We start from the raw sequence: 11,562 nt of genomic DNA, 5'->3' as shown, positions 1-11,562 counted from the left end.
CATACACCACATAGGTATACTTCCTAATACACACTGTCGAAATCCCCGCGGCTCCCAATATGGCCTGTATGAACTGTAATCGGCCAACCTCGTCTCTTTCCGTAACTGCTGCAGAAATGACCGCTCGTCATTCGTGACCAACTCGTGTTATTCCGGGACAAGCAAGTCTACCCATAATTCCCTGTATGGCCGAGGGCGCCATTTTGGAACACAAATGTAAACAAACACTCAAACCTCGTGTAATCGATGTACACCGTGATGCTTGATTGCGATATGCTTACCTCGTGTATCGATACATTGTTCTCAATCACCTCTAACTCGGAAATCCCGGTCGAAATCCACCTGAGCCATCCACAACGAGGACGTCAAGTATTTCGAAAACTCGATTGACAGCCGAAGGAAGGAAGAGCAGCTTGCAGATGCCAGGTACGTAGCAGGGCTTCGAGACATAATGTTCCATGATTTCTATACAGAGATCTTATGGAATGGATTGATTTAGATATTTTCCTGATCTCCATGTTACTACTGAAAACGTCAAGGGCCTTTTAGTTTTGTTGTTTTCGGAAACCCTTTGTTATTATTATGATCAAGTGCTTCTTGTGACATGGTATTTCTATTTGGGATTGCATAAGAGCTACAGGTGCAGGACTTTTAAGGGTCGTGTCCTTATTCTCAACATAACGCTGGGATTTGATGATGAGGGTTAGTTACCAAGGGTATAAATCTGGCAAAGTGCATGTCAAACAAAACGTGGCATTCAATTCCAATCATGTGTTGCCACCTGAACCACCTGAAAGTGAGATATGGATTACAATGAATAATGACAGCTTATCAATCTTTAACAAATTCACACTGAAACATTGAAAGGATAAAGACAAGTTAGTTGTTTACTGTTTCAGCAGGTTCAGGGTTTGTGCGCAGGTTCACAGACATCCTCAGGGAGGATACCAAGTATTGAGTGAGTATTTTTGTTTGTGATAAATACAAACTACATGTATTCATCATGGTATATTTCAATGTAATGTGAAACATCACACTCACAATAGTCCAGCTCTGTGATGGCAGCCTGTAAATAATTGAACATGGACCAGGCAAACTAGTGATTGTTATTTTCAGCAAAGATCCATGCCCTCAGAGTATGGTGACAACCTAGTCTGACCACTCAATTCATTAGTTGATTAGTGTTTGCAGCGGTAGAAACTAACACTTTCAGTCCACTAGTCCTAAAATGATAGCATATAGCAAAACCTTTAAAATGTCAAAATGACTAGTGCCAATTTCTAACCCTGGTGTTTGGATGTTGTGTTTGTGTGTGTATGTATGAGTGTATTTAGGTTGGTTTGTTGTTTAACGCCGCACTCAGCTATATGACGGCGGTCTGTAAATAATCGAGTCTGGACCAGACAACCCAGTGATTCATATCATGAGCATCGAGCCACGGAATTTAGATCAATGACATGCATCAACCAAGTCAGAGAGTCTGACCACCCGATCCCGTTAGTCGCCTTTTACGACAAGCATAATGGCCTTTTACGGCAAGCATGGGTTGCTGAAGACCTAGTCTACCCCGGAATCTTCACGGGTCGAGTGTATTTAACTTAAATCATGAATCTTATACTTGTTTCTCTGTGCTTTTACAATGTAACCCAAATTTTCTCTGGAATAATAAAGTATTCTCTTATTTATATCATTTCTGAACAAAGTGTCATATCAAGGTTAGATCTCTGTCAAAACAGTGCCATGGAAAAGCCAAACAAATAGCCTAGAAATAAAAGTAAATACTGCATTGCATTAATCTGCATTTCCAGAAAATGTGGCAATAATTCATGGAATGATATTCACCTCGGTGAGGATCTCTCTGCATTGTCGAACAAGTTATTTCCTATGTAATGTATGTGTTGAATGACCCTGACTTTGTTGTCAAAATATTGTTTTAACATTTGTTAAATATGGGGATAAATGTCATCTCTGAATGTTTGACATGAATTATTATGATAAGGGTAGTTCTAAGTCGGAATCACAACCGGGGTCTTTTCATTTGAATCAAATGTACAACATGTACAGTTTGGACATTTCTGTGATGTGAATGCTACTTATGTTTGTAGAATGTCCGGATGAATAAAAGAGACAGTCATCCGTGCAGCATCAATGCAAAGAAAGACCATAGAAGAGCAACAGTGAGTGGTAAATATTTTGAAATTATTCTGTTTGGTTCATATGGTTATTTTGCAAATATGTCTTCAGTTTGTTCCTTATCGCTGTAGGCACGGATGTCCTATTATCTAAGGCACTACAATTTTCTGTGCAGAGTTGCATCTCTTGGGCTTAGCAGAAACCTATAGTCATGGGTTCAAATCCTGGTTCTCCCCGATTATGTTGCTAGGTTTGTCAGCATTATACACATACTCGTGGGATACATCAAAGACCTGCATCACTTAGGACTTTCTTCCCACATCAAACTAACATGCGGTGATATATCTGGAATACTGTTCAAAGCAGTGTTAAAGCCAAATCATTTATTTAACACTGCATCCAGCAATAGTTTGGCTATATGACAAGGATTGTGAATATATATTTTTCCATGTTGATGAGTTGAAACAATCACTAAATGACATCTCTTAAAAAGATTCCCAGCATTCCAAGCCTAATTAATAGATAAGGTTGTGATTGAGTAGGCTCATTGATCACATGTAATCATACCACAGTGATGTGGGATATTGTCCATAATAGTTATCATCGGTTTGTCTGGACCGAGTTCATAACATTAGTCACTGGTTTGTCTGGTTGAGATTTGAGATGTGATTATCTTAAATGTTTAGCATATAACAAGACTCACATATGACAACTTAAGTGATTTTGCTGCCTTCTATCTGTAAGTACATGTGGCAACAATTCTTTTTGATTGCTAAAATCTTTTTACATAATGCTGCAGAAACTGAAGTCCTGCTTGAGATCCCTGGATGAGTACTCCAGGTTGACAGTCTGGAAGGACCAGACAAGGGAGTCCTAAACAGAGGCTGCACCCCTTCAGATATCAGAGGTGATTTGCAGACAGCGATGATGAGGGTCCTGTTATTTCAATGGAGCCCGACCGAGAAATTGTATGCCAAATGGTACTGGGACACACAAAGGCTGGTCTGGCTAATGTGAGAAGACCAACCAATGCCAAGCTGGAGTGGAATCCTTCCAGGACATTCAGGAAATTCTTGTAAACACTTGAAAGGAATGATAAATGGGACTTATTGTCTTTAAATGTGGACCCAAACACCAAATGGAAAGTTCACAATTCTACTAACACAATGCAGCAGAGATAGAGTCTAACTGGTATCCCCTCATCCTGGTTCCTGTTCATCCATGGCAATATAGAAAGAAAAGGAGGATTGAGGGGAAAGTAGGTTATCTGAACTGGTGAACATAATCCGTAGGTACTGTCAAGCGAACAGTTATCACACTCTGTAATGAGTATTGAAGAATAGGATGAAATTGCATACTGCATCAGGAACCATCATGTGAAAACTGTTCAATGTGCGATATACTATGGGCATATGAATAAAAGAAATTGATAATTTGATTGTTGCTTATGTTTCATTTGCCAGCTGTGTAAATGGGGATGTTTCATGATTTTGCCTCAGTTTAATAGCCACACTTATCTTATGAAACCATGCATTGCTTGGGCATCTCAAGATAAATAACACATGTTTCCTTTGCTCTGAAAACGTCTGATGACACATTGATCTGTTATGTCAAAGGTTAAAGTCACAACCAGACAAAAAGTTTGTTTGTGGTCTAACTCTTCCTTTGGGCAGGGGTCGAAGTTGGAAAAGGGGCGTGTGTGATCTATATATACTACATTTTCCCTTAAATTGCCTTTTCTACAGAAGTCTTAGTAACTCTTATACATATACTGGTTACATTACTTCCATATTTTGGTCAATGATATGTTGAATTCTACCAAAGGACTGCATATTTGGTTTAAGTGCTGGATAGCTCTTTGAAATGTTTTTGAAATATTTATCACTGATATTGAAGGTCAAATTCACACTCAAAAGTGATAACTCATGAGGGGTTGAAGTGTAAGATCAAGGCAACAGTGAAGGGGTCATTCATAAAGTATTTCTGCAATTATAACTAAAATGCCTATTTCTGGAGATATTTGTGAAGTATTAAGCACATCGTTGTTATATTATTTGAATACACATATATGTGCAGTGGTTACAACTCCAGTGTCAAATTAACTGTCAATCCCTTTTTATAAAATAATTCACAGTAACTGAGGAAGAGCTTACTGTAGTACCATAAAACTAGGGTGAGGCAAATGTCAATGAAGTTAGTATTTTGGATATAACAAGTACATGTACCGTTACAAATATTCTTATTATCATCTCACTAGGACCAAAGGCCCAAGTGAGCACATTGTCAATGACTTTTTCTTTTTCTCAGTACAAACTGGAAGTCTGGACATGAAATTTAAGGATATCATTATACAAGAACTGATGTTTGTTCATTAAATACCATTAACATCCGAAAAGGACAAAATATGAAATTGAACAATTTTCTTCTCCAAAAATGTTTTAGGAGGATATTTACCATTAAAATAACACAGAATATTACAACAGGTATCTGTAATGCACAGGCTAACATTATTTACCAGAAGCAAGTCATGAAGAAAATTTGCATCCGGATACCTTCCGGAAACCTTCCGGAAACCTTCCAGATGCCTTCAACAACCTTCAAATTGCTTGGTATTTTCAAGTTAATTTTTTTATGTGTTTCACACTTAAGTGAACAAAATGCACCCCCCAAATTTTGACATTTTTTTTGGAAGGTTTCCGGAAGGTTTCCGGAAGGTATCCGGGCCGGATCCAAAATGGGAAGGTATCCGGAAGACGGAAACCTACACTTTTTTTGCTGTGTTTGTGTACACCATCCTGTATTTCTTGGCTGTGCTGACAGACAACAACTGGTTGCCCTGATGGAATCCTGTGCGTACGATGAGGTTAGGGTAGTCCACGCTTATTGACTCCTCCTGTCTGCCGCATATGAGTTCTTTCACGGTGTCAAAGTTGACTTGCTGGCTTGCACGGTAGTTCAGCGTGAACCCCCTAACCTTGCATAGGGTCCTTGTCCCGTCTTTAGTAGGTCGGACCAATTTGTAGGCATAGTTCTTTGGGCCACCTGACACGAACGTTGATATACTGTTGCCATCCAGCTCATCGGTCAGGTCGCCCAAAGTATCTCCCAAAGGTGGATTCCAGACACTAGCCTTGTGGACGTAAATGATGCTATCCGTGTCAAAGTACAGCACCCTCTGCTCAAGTGGCATCAAGTAGCTTTGGACAAATTAGAAAGATGGCATGTAAATACTCGTATAATTAATTCATATTGAAACCAAATTATTACAAAATTATAATCTATATAATAGCAAAATAGTAATTTTAATAAATGCAATAGCTTACCTGTACAATTTGAGACGGGCTTGTGCTGTAACCCAGGCAGCGATGACGACATTGGAGGTAGGATGCGAACTGTGGAAGTCTTTCCTTGGTTCAGTGGAGACGAACAGCATGTTTTCGTTGACAATGAGGACATCTTTGACTTCATGCCGCTCGTCTCTCAACATGGCAAAGAATAGATCTGGCTCTGTCACAAAGCTCGCTTTTCCAAAACCTAGCCTTTGCCCAAACTTGCCCCAGTGGTTATTCAAGCATCCTTTTGCCAATGCCCACAGCCCAGGATTCTTCATAATCCGGTTGACATCGAGTGTAACTCTCTCTTTCTGATATATCTGATGGGCGTAATCTTGAGGGTCGGTACATCCTTCAGGGAGGCCACAGGCTACGTACTTGGCAAATAATCCTCCTTGATGGGTACTTCTGCTATATTCGGAAAAATTATCAAAATGCCAGGGCTCGAATATGTGCAGAACCCTGTATCCACACTCGCGTACGGCTGTTTGCACCTCAATGGTTGTGTAGGTTCCCACCCATGCTCGTTCCTCATCCGTATGACGACAGTCCCCATCCATCTGACCATCTGTACATGATCTACACAGAGGGAACATTAGTTTCCCACCAGCTCTGTAGGGTAATAAGGGATGGTACAGTTGTGATGGTGGAAGAATGCGACACCGGATGAGTCCTTCTAGGTGATTCAATTGCGACACATTGGGATGATCCATCATCATTGGGTGACCTAGGGGGTATTTTCCGTACTTGCAAATGTATGGATACAAGGAACACACATCTACATATTTTATTTCTTCCTCTTCTTGGGCGGTATAATGCAATTTTGTGGCGTTGGTTCTTCCACCAAAGAATGCATCGCGAGTATCCAAGGGATCTGTCAGGTATTCAAAGGTGGATAGGAATCCTTTCAACTCTGGGTTTGTTTTCTGACTGTCTTTGAATTCACATTCCCATATCTGGACAATTTTCTCCACGTCTTTGTGTTTGCTTAGCACAGCAAGGCGATACAGTGTTTTTTGATATACCTCTCTCATGGTTGTTCCGAGGGTGGGATGTGGTTCACACCGTACAGCCTTGTAGCACTTTGTGCAGCCATGCCAGAAACAGCCCATGAATTCAAAGACAGTCTTGCTTTCCCTGTCGTAGCCATCAACGCTATAATGAGAACCATCCGAGCAAAGAAACTTTGCTTCCCCTCCATTGCGTGCATGCTCTATTTTGAGATCTTGATCCTCATGCATTAACCATCTTAACCACTGGAGACACTGTATTGAGTAGCGTCTCTCCGGTCTGTATCCATGAGGTGGTATGATGGCAATGGTTTGAGGATCCAGGTAGTTTTGTCTGAATACAAGCATACACGCCATAGGAAGAGTTGTTGCCTCTAGGAATGGATCCACATTGTTTTGCCCGATGAATACGTAACGGAAAGCAGCAGATCCTCTTCTAAGAATATCAACATCACTTTGGCAGTAGGACAGTATATCCTCAGACATGTTGAATATGGCATTGGAGGAAACTTTCTCTTCGTACCATGTGATGAAAGTTTCCCGTTCGCCCGAGGACATACTGTCGGGTCCATAGGTGTCCATGGGAGGATAGGCTCCTACATAATCCTTGTTGACTGTTGTGTTGAAAAAATGAGGGAAGTATCCTTTTGACAGTTCAGAGAGCCCAAATGTCTTTGGAAATGATTTCAATGGCATACTGAGAAAGTTCAAAGAATCTTTGAAGGTCAATCGTCCCACTTTCATCATCAGTATCTGCTGGCCTCTGAGTACAATCTGTGGAGCAACCACAATGGGTTTGTTGAAATATTGTAGCAGCAGATGGCCATCATATCCTCGATAATTGTGATCTATGACCAATACTTCATCTTCGTCTTCCTCATCCTCATCCTCCAAGACATTTAAGACTTCCTGTAAAGCTGAGTTTGGAGCATCCCTCTTCCTCTTCTTGCTTCGTTTCTGGTCAACAAGGGTTAGAAGCCACCCTCCCATGTCCTCCAAAGTGTTGTCTCCTCGAAATACTTTCGTTCGTGAAGGCCCCTCATCTTCCTTTCTCCAAGGACACCCCTCACACAGATTGGTAGATTTATCCCCAATACACCTGCCACATCCAAGCTGTACTACACACAAGTTAGGGACATGCACTGCCGTCTCCTGTTGACATTCAAAGTCATGAAATATAAACTTTTGTTTTTCATGGACAGGATCTGCAGTGTTTGATGTAGTACCTTGCTCTCCTTTATTGGCGTAATGTAGCACAGATGTTTTGGGGTTAGGGGTTCCTTACAGTTCTTACAAAGGCCCCGTTCAGAACAGGTATGTGCATAGGCATTGTGCTCTTGATTGCAGTTGGTACACCGATGCAGGGATTGACAAGTATACAAGCTTTGCTGGTATACATCTCTTGATGTCGCTGGTAACAATAAGTTGTTGGAAACCACCTCTTGCAATCGAGACATGGAAAGCCTTCCTTTTCATCTTTACCACAAAAGCCAGGACGTCTATATTGATGACATCTAAATTCCCTGGTGTAGCGATGGTCTTCTTTGTTATTGAAGCCCACGTCGCAATCTTCACAATATTCACTGTACCCGGTAAAAGCTGCCATGGATGTAATCACATCATAGTGGCTATTGTGCTGGTAAAGGTGAATGATCTTAGAGGGGTTTTCCACTGCACTCTTGAACAAAAGCTTATTGTAGACTTCTTGAGAATATACTTTCAGCTGATATTCCGGTGCCAGGTAATCACTGAAAACAGTCCAAGTATCCCTACCGGTGCATGGCCCAGGCTCTATCCCAATTTCACTAAACTGCCTCCTGTTTTTGAACATCAGTCCTGTTGGTTCTTGTTAAGGCAGTTCTTCTTGTATCCCATGCTGTGCAAATGGGATCCAGCTGTTGAAATGGTGCAGGTCTTTTAGCATAATGGAGAGCAACAGCTATTGCTCTCGCAAAGCCTAAATCGTCCTGGTTCTTTATTCTTACGATGCACTTTTTCTGTTCCAAAAATGTATCCAGGTTTTTTGGAATATGCTTTGAACAATGGCCTCGTCCTTCGCCAAGGCGATCCGGGTCCTCTACATGGAGAAAGTCAATGTCCATGGCTGCATCATTTCTGGCATTGTCATTGCTTTGATGTACCTTTTCAACCATAGCCATAATATCTTCTCCACGCAAATTGCCCAAACGCCAAAATGGAATGCGAATGGGCACATTTAATCCTGGATGGTGTAAGGCAAGTCCTACCCGGTCTTTATCTTGCCCATTGACATCGATCCTTAGTTCCTCAATGATGTTATCAAACTGCTCCCAAAGTGCCTGTGGTAAATCCTCGAGTCTCTGTTGTTGCAACCAGGCAGGGTTAAATTGCACATTAAAATTTACGGCATTGGCTCTAAATCGTCGAGCCCTTTGCCTGGTCACACGCCTTAAAAAATAAGGTGGAACAGCTCCCCCTCCTTGCTGTTCGGGCTGTCGGTCCACGTCATCCATATGATGAATGAATGCCAGGTCCTCCTCTATTTCTTCCAAATGTTCAAGTAGAGACATGTCGTCTTTAACTTCCTGCTCTACTTGATCCAAATGTTGCACCATGGATAACTCCTCTTCAACCTCGACTGAATGATTGACCAAAAGTTCATCTTCTTCCTGTTCGAGTTGCTGTTCTACTTCCTCAAGATGATGAACTAGTAGTTGGGAATCTCCGTTGTGATGAAACGATGCCATGATGTCTTCAAGCTGAAGAGATAATTGTTGAGATATATAATACGTCAATACTCTCAAACTGTAGCGTTACAATGTTGTCGCAAAACATGGTGAATATGTATTTATATGCCTACGCTAACATGTGGTGAATGTGTGTAATGCTTCAAGACTAGAGGGGCTGAAAACAATCCACTGGTAGTACGTATACATAGTGTGTACATGATATGTAGAGGGCAAAACATAATACTCTATATTATTATTAATGAGAATAGCATACAAGGTAGAAAACAATGAGCAAAATACAATGGCCAGTCACTAATCTTTTTCCAATGAGTGCTGGACCAGACACGTTGTAGTTGGAGATCAACGTGTGTGTTTGCTAAGCGGCTTACCCTTGTGACATGGGCTAGGTATCCCAGATGTTCTTATCTTAGCTGATAATTTAGGTGGGTATAAATGATCCAATGTTCCTCTTATCACAATGGCACGGAGTAGGGATATCTACAAGTAGCCATATCTTATCTTTTACCATGGCTGCATATCTCAGCAAGATCCGCGTGTCAGAACATGTCTACAACTCATACAAGGGGTATAAGTAAAGTTGTATACTGTACCCTATTATCAGCTTGAAAATGTCAGACAGTTCAGCAACGTTCTCAGAAGATGGTCAACGATGCCAACTGGCTCTTGGAAACAACGTCTTTGTGGTGGCAAAGTTCTGGCATGGAAAGATGAAAATACACATCAGAGAATATAACCAAGAAAGAGGAAGATGGTTTCCTATGAAAAGAGGGATCACATTAACGTTACAGCGCTGGATGGAGCTTGTGTCAAACAAAGCTAGAATTGAAGAAACAATGGAAAGCGGTGGACTATTGAAATGTCATCGAGGAGGAAATATGTATGCAGAAATGGATAATACATACCCTGGACTGGACATACGCAAATGTTATTGGTGTGGAAAGCAAAACGTCGTCAAACCTTACAAGCACCCGGGAATCAAGCTGGATGTGGATCAGATGAAGCAGCTGCTTTATCGTCATGCCGGACTTTGTGTCTGAACTTTTGAACGTTGTGCCCTGCTACATGCAGAAGGATCACATGAACCAGTTTGGTTATTTTATGTGTCCAGAATGTAACCCAAACGGCCTGTCCGTATGGGGCCCTACTCCCGTGTAACCTGTACTTGTGCATAATGTATATAAACTTTGTTTTATTTACTCCTTGTCATACTTCTTTATTATTCATATTTCTATAAAGGTGTATATATGACTAGCGCTTAGCATTAAAGATTAGGTACTTGACATGGCTAGTCATACTCTTGTTTCCTGGGATACTATTATGTTCAAACACCCATTTCGTCTGCTCGTCAGTGGATGTAGTGGTGCGGGCAAAACCACCTTTGTATATAACTTATTGCAAAGTTTTGATGGAGATTTTCCTTTGTGCTATAAACCAGATGTCATAGTATGGGTATTCAGCGAACATCAGCCTCTGTACGATCAAATATCGAATGTTTGCGCAAGACACGATGTCTCTATATTTTTTGTGCATAGTGTGGTAGAAGCGGAGGGATTCATTCAAAATAATAGTTGGTTAGTCGTGGATGATTTTCTGGGTGATATAACCTCTGAGGAGGAATTAGAACTTCTGAGGTGGTTTGTAAAGAAATCGAGTCATAGAAACGTGGCTTTGATATATTTACAACAATATTTATTTAATAAAACACGACATTACAGATCGATAAGTTTGAATTGTACACATATGGTTATTTACAAAAACCCTCGAGATAGCTCTCAGATCGAAACATTAGCGCGCCAAGTATTTCCCACCAAAATACCATATATCCGAGATGCATAGTATAAAGCAACAAGAACGCCATATACATATATTCTGTTAGATTTGACTCCAACTGTATCGGATGAATTGAGGGTAAGAAGTAATATATTTGCCGGATCGTGTGATATATACCTTCCCGCATAAATAAGCGTGGAAACAAGTTGTACATGCCATTTACTTCAAACATGTCTGACAGAGCACAATGCTGCATGTCGTGGATAGCCGCGCATAAGAAGATGATCTGTTGTCATGACAACGGGTCAATCACGGACGATAGTAGTGATAGTAACGATTATAGCAGTAGTAGCGATAATTCTTCCTGTTCAGAAGATGAAATGAGTAGTAGCGAGACTGACATTAGCGATGAATCTAGCTTTAATGATGATAATACTACTACTACCCATGCTGATATTGATACCAAAACAAGTGACCATGTGATAAAAAAGACGTCCGAGAAAGTATATAATACAGCTCGCGCCTATAACCCCCGCAGACTTAAGCTAGTCATTCCACCGTTGAAACCCTGGGAGTCATCATGAATTA

The 11,562-nt window shown here is 40.9% G+C and overlaps 1 protein-coding gene, 1 long non-coding RNA gene and 1 pseudogene across 2 annotated transcripts; 2 read left to right on the top strand and 1 right to left on the bottom strand.

Annotated features, from left to right (window-relative positions):
• The first annotated feature begins 341 nt into the window (after window positions 1-341).
• Window positions 342-2,184, top strand: LOC139465612 (uncharacterized). Its single transcript, XR_011653172.1, has 3 exons — window positions 342-426; window positions 900-958; window positions 2,106-2,184. It is a non-coding gene; the product is annotated as an uncharacterized lncRNA (long non-coding RNA).
• Window positions 2,185-4,894: 2,710 nt separating this feature from the next.
• On the bottom strand, window positions 4,895-9,201 carry LOC139466032 (uncharacterized). Its single transcript, XM_071248048.1, has 3 exons — window positions 8,722-9,201; window positions 5,457-7,627; window positions 4,895-5,330 (listed from the first exon to the last, which is right to left on the bottom strand). The coding sequence occupies exons 1-3, from the start codon at window positions 9,199-9,201 to the stop codon at window positions 4,895-4,897; spliced, it is 3,087 nt and encodes a 1,028-aa protein (XP_071104149.1).
• Window positions 9,202-9,812: 611 nt separating this feature from the next.
• Window positions 9,813-10,359, top strand: LOC139465965 (uncharacterized; annotated as a pseudogene).
• The last annotated feature ends 1,203 nt before the right edge of the window (window positions 10,360-11,562 follow it).

This window comes from Haliotis cracherodii, unplaced genomic scaffold (genome assembly GCF_022045235.1).
Source record: "Haliotis cracherodii isolate W230 unplaced genomic scaffold, xgHalCrac1.p SCAF_18, whole genome shotgun sequence".
Classification (NCBI taxonomy): domain Eukaryota; kingdom Metazoa; phylum Mollusca; class Gastropoda; order Lepetellida; family Haliotidae; genus Haliotis; species Haliotis cracherodii.
Note: the sequence above shows the minus strand (reverse complement) of the source record. Positions and strands in the feature narration are given on the sequence as shown.

Coding starts and splice junctions, on each gene's coding strand:
- LOC139466032 (XM_071248048.1), bottom strand. CDS start 9,201: ATGGCATCGTTTCATCACAACGGAGATTCCCAACTACTAGTTCATCAT. Junction 7,628..8,721: donor ATGGGCAAGATAAAGACCGG/GTAGGACTTGCC, acceptor GAATGTCAACAG/GAGACGGCAGTGCATGTCCC. Junction 5,331..5,456: donor GCCCGTCTCAAATTGTACAG/GTAAGCTATTGC, acceptor ATTTGTCCAAAG/CTACTTGATGCCACTTGAGC.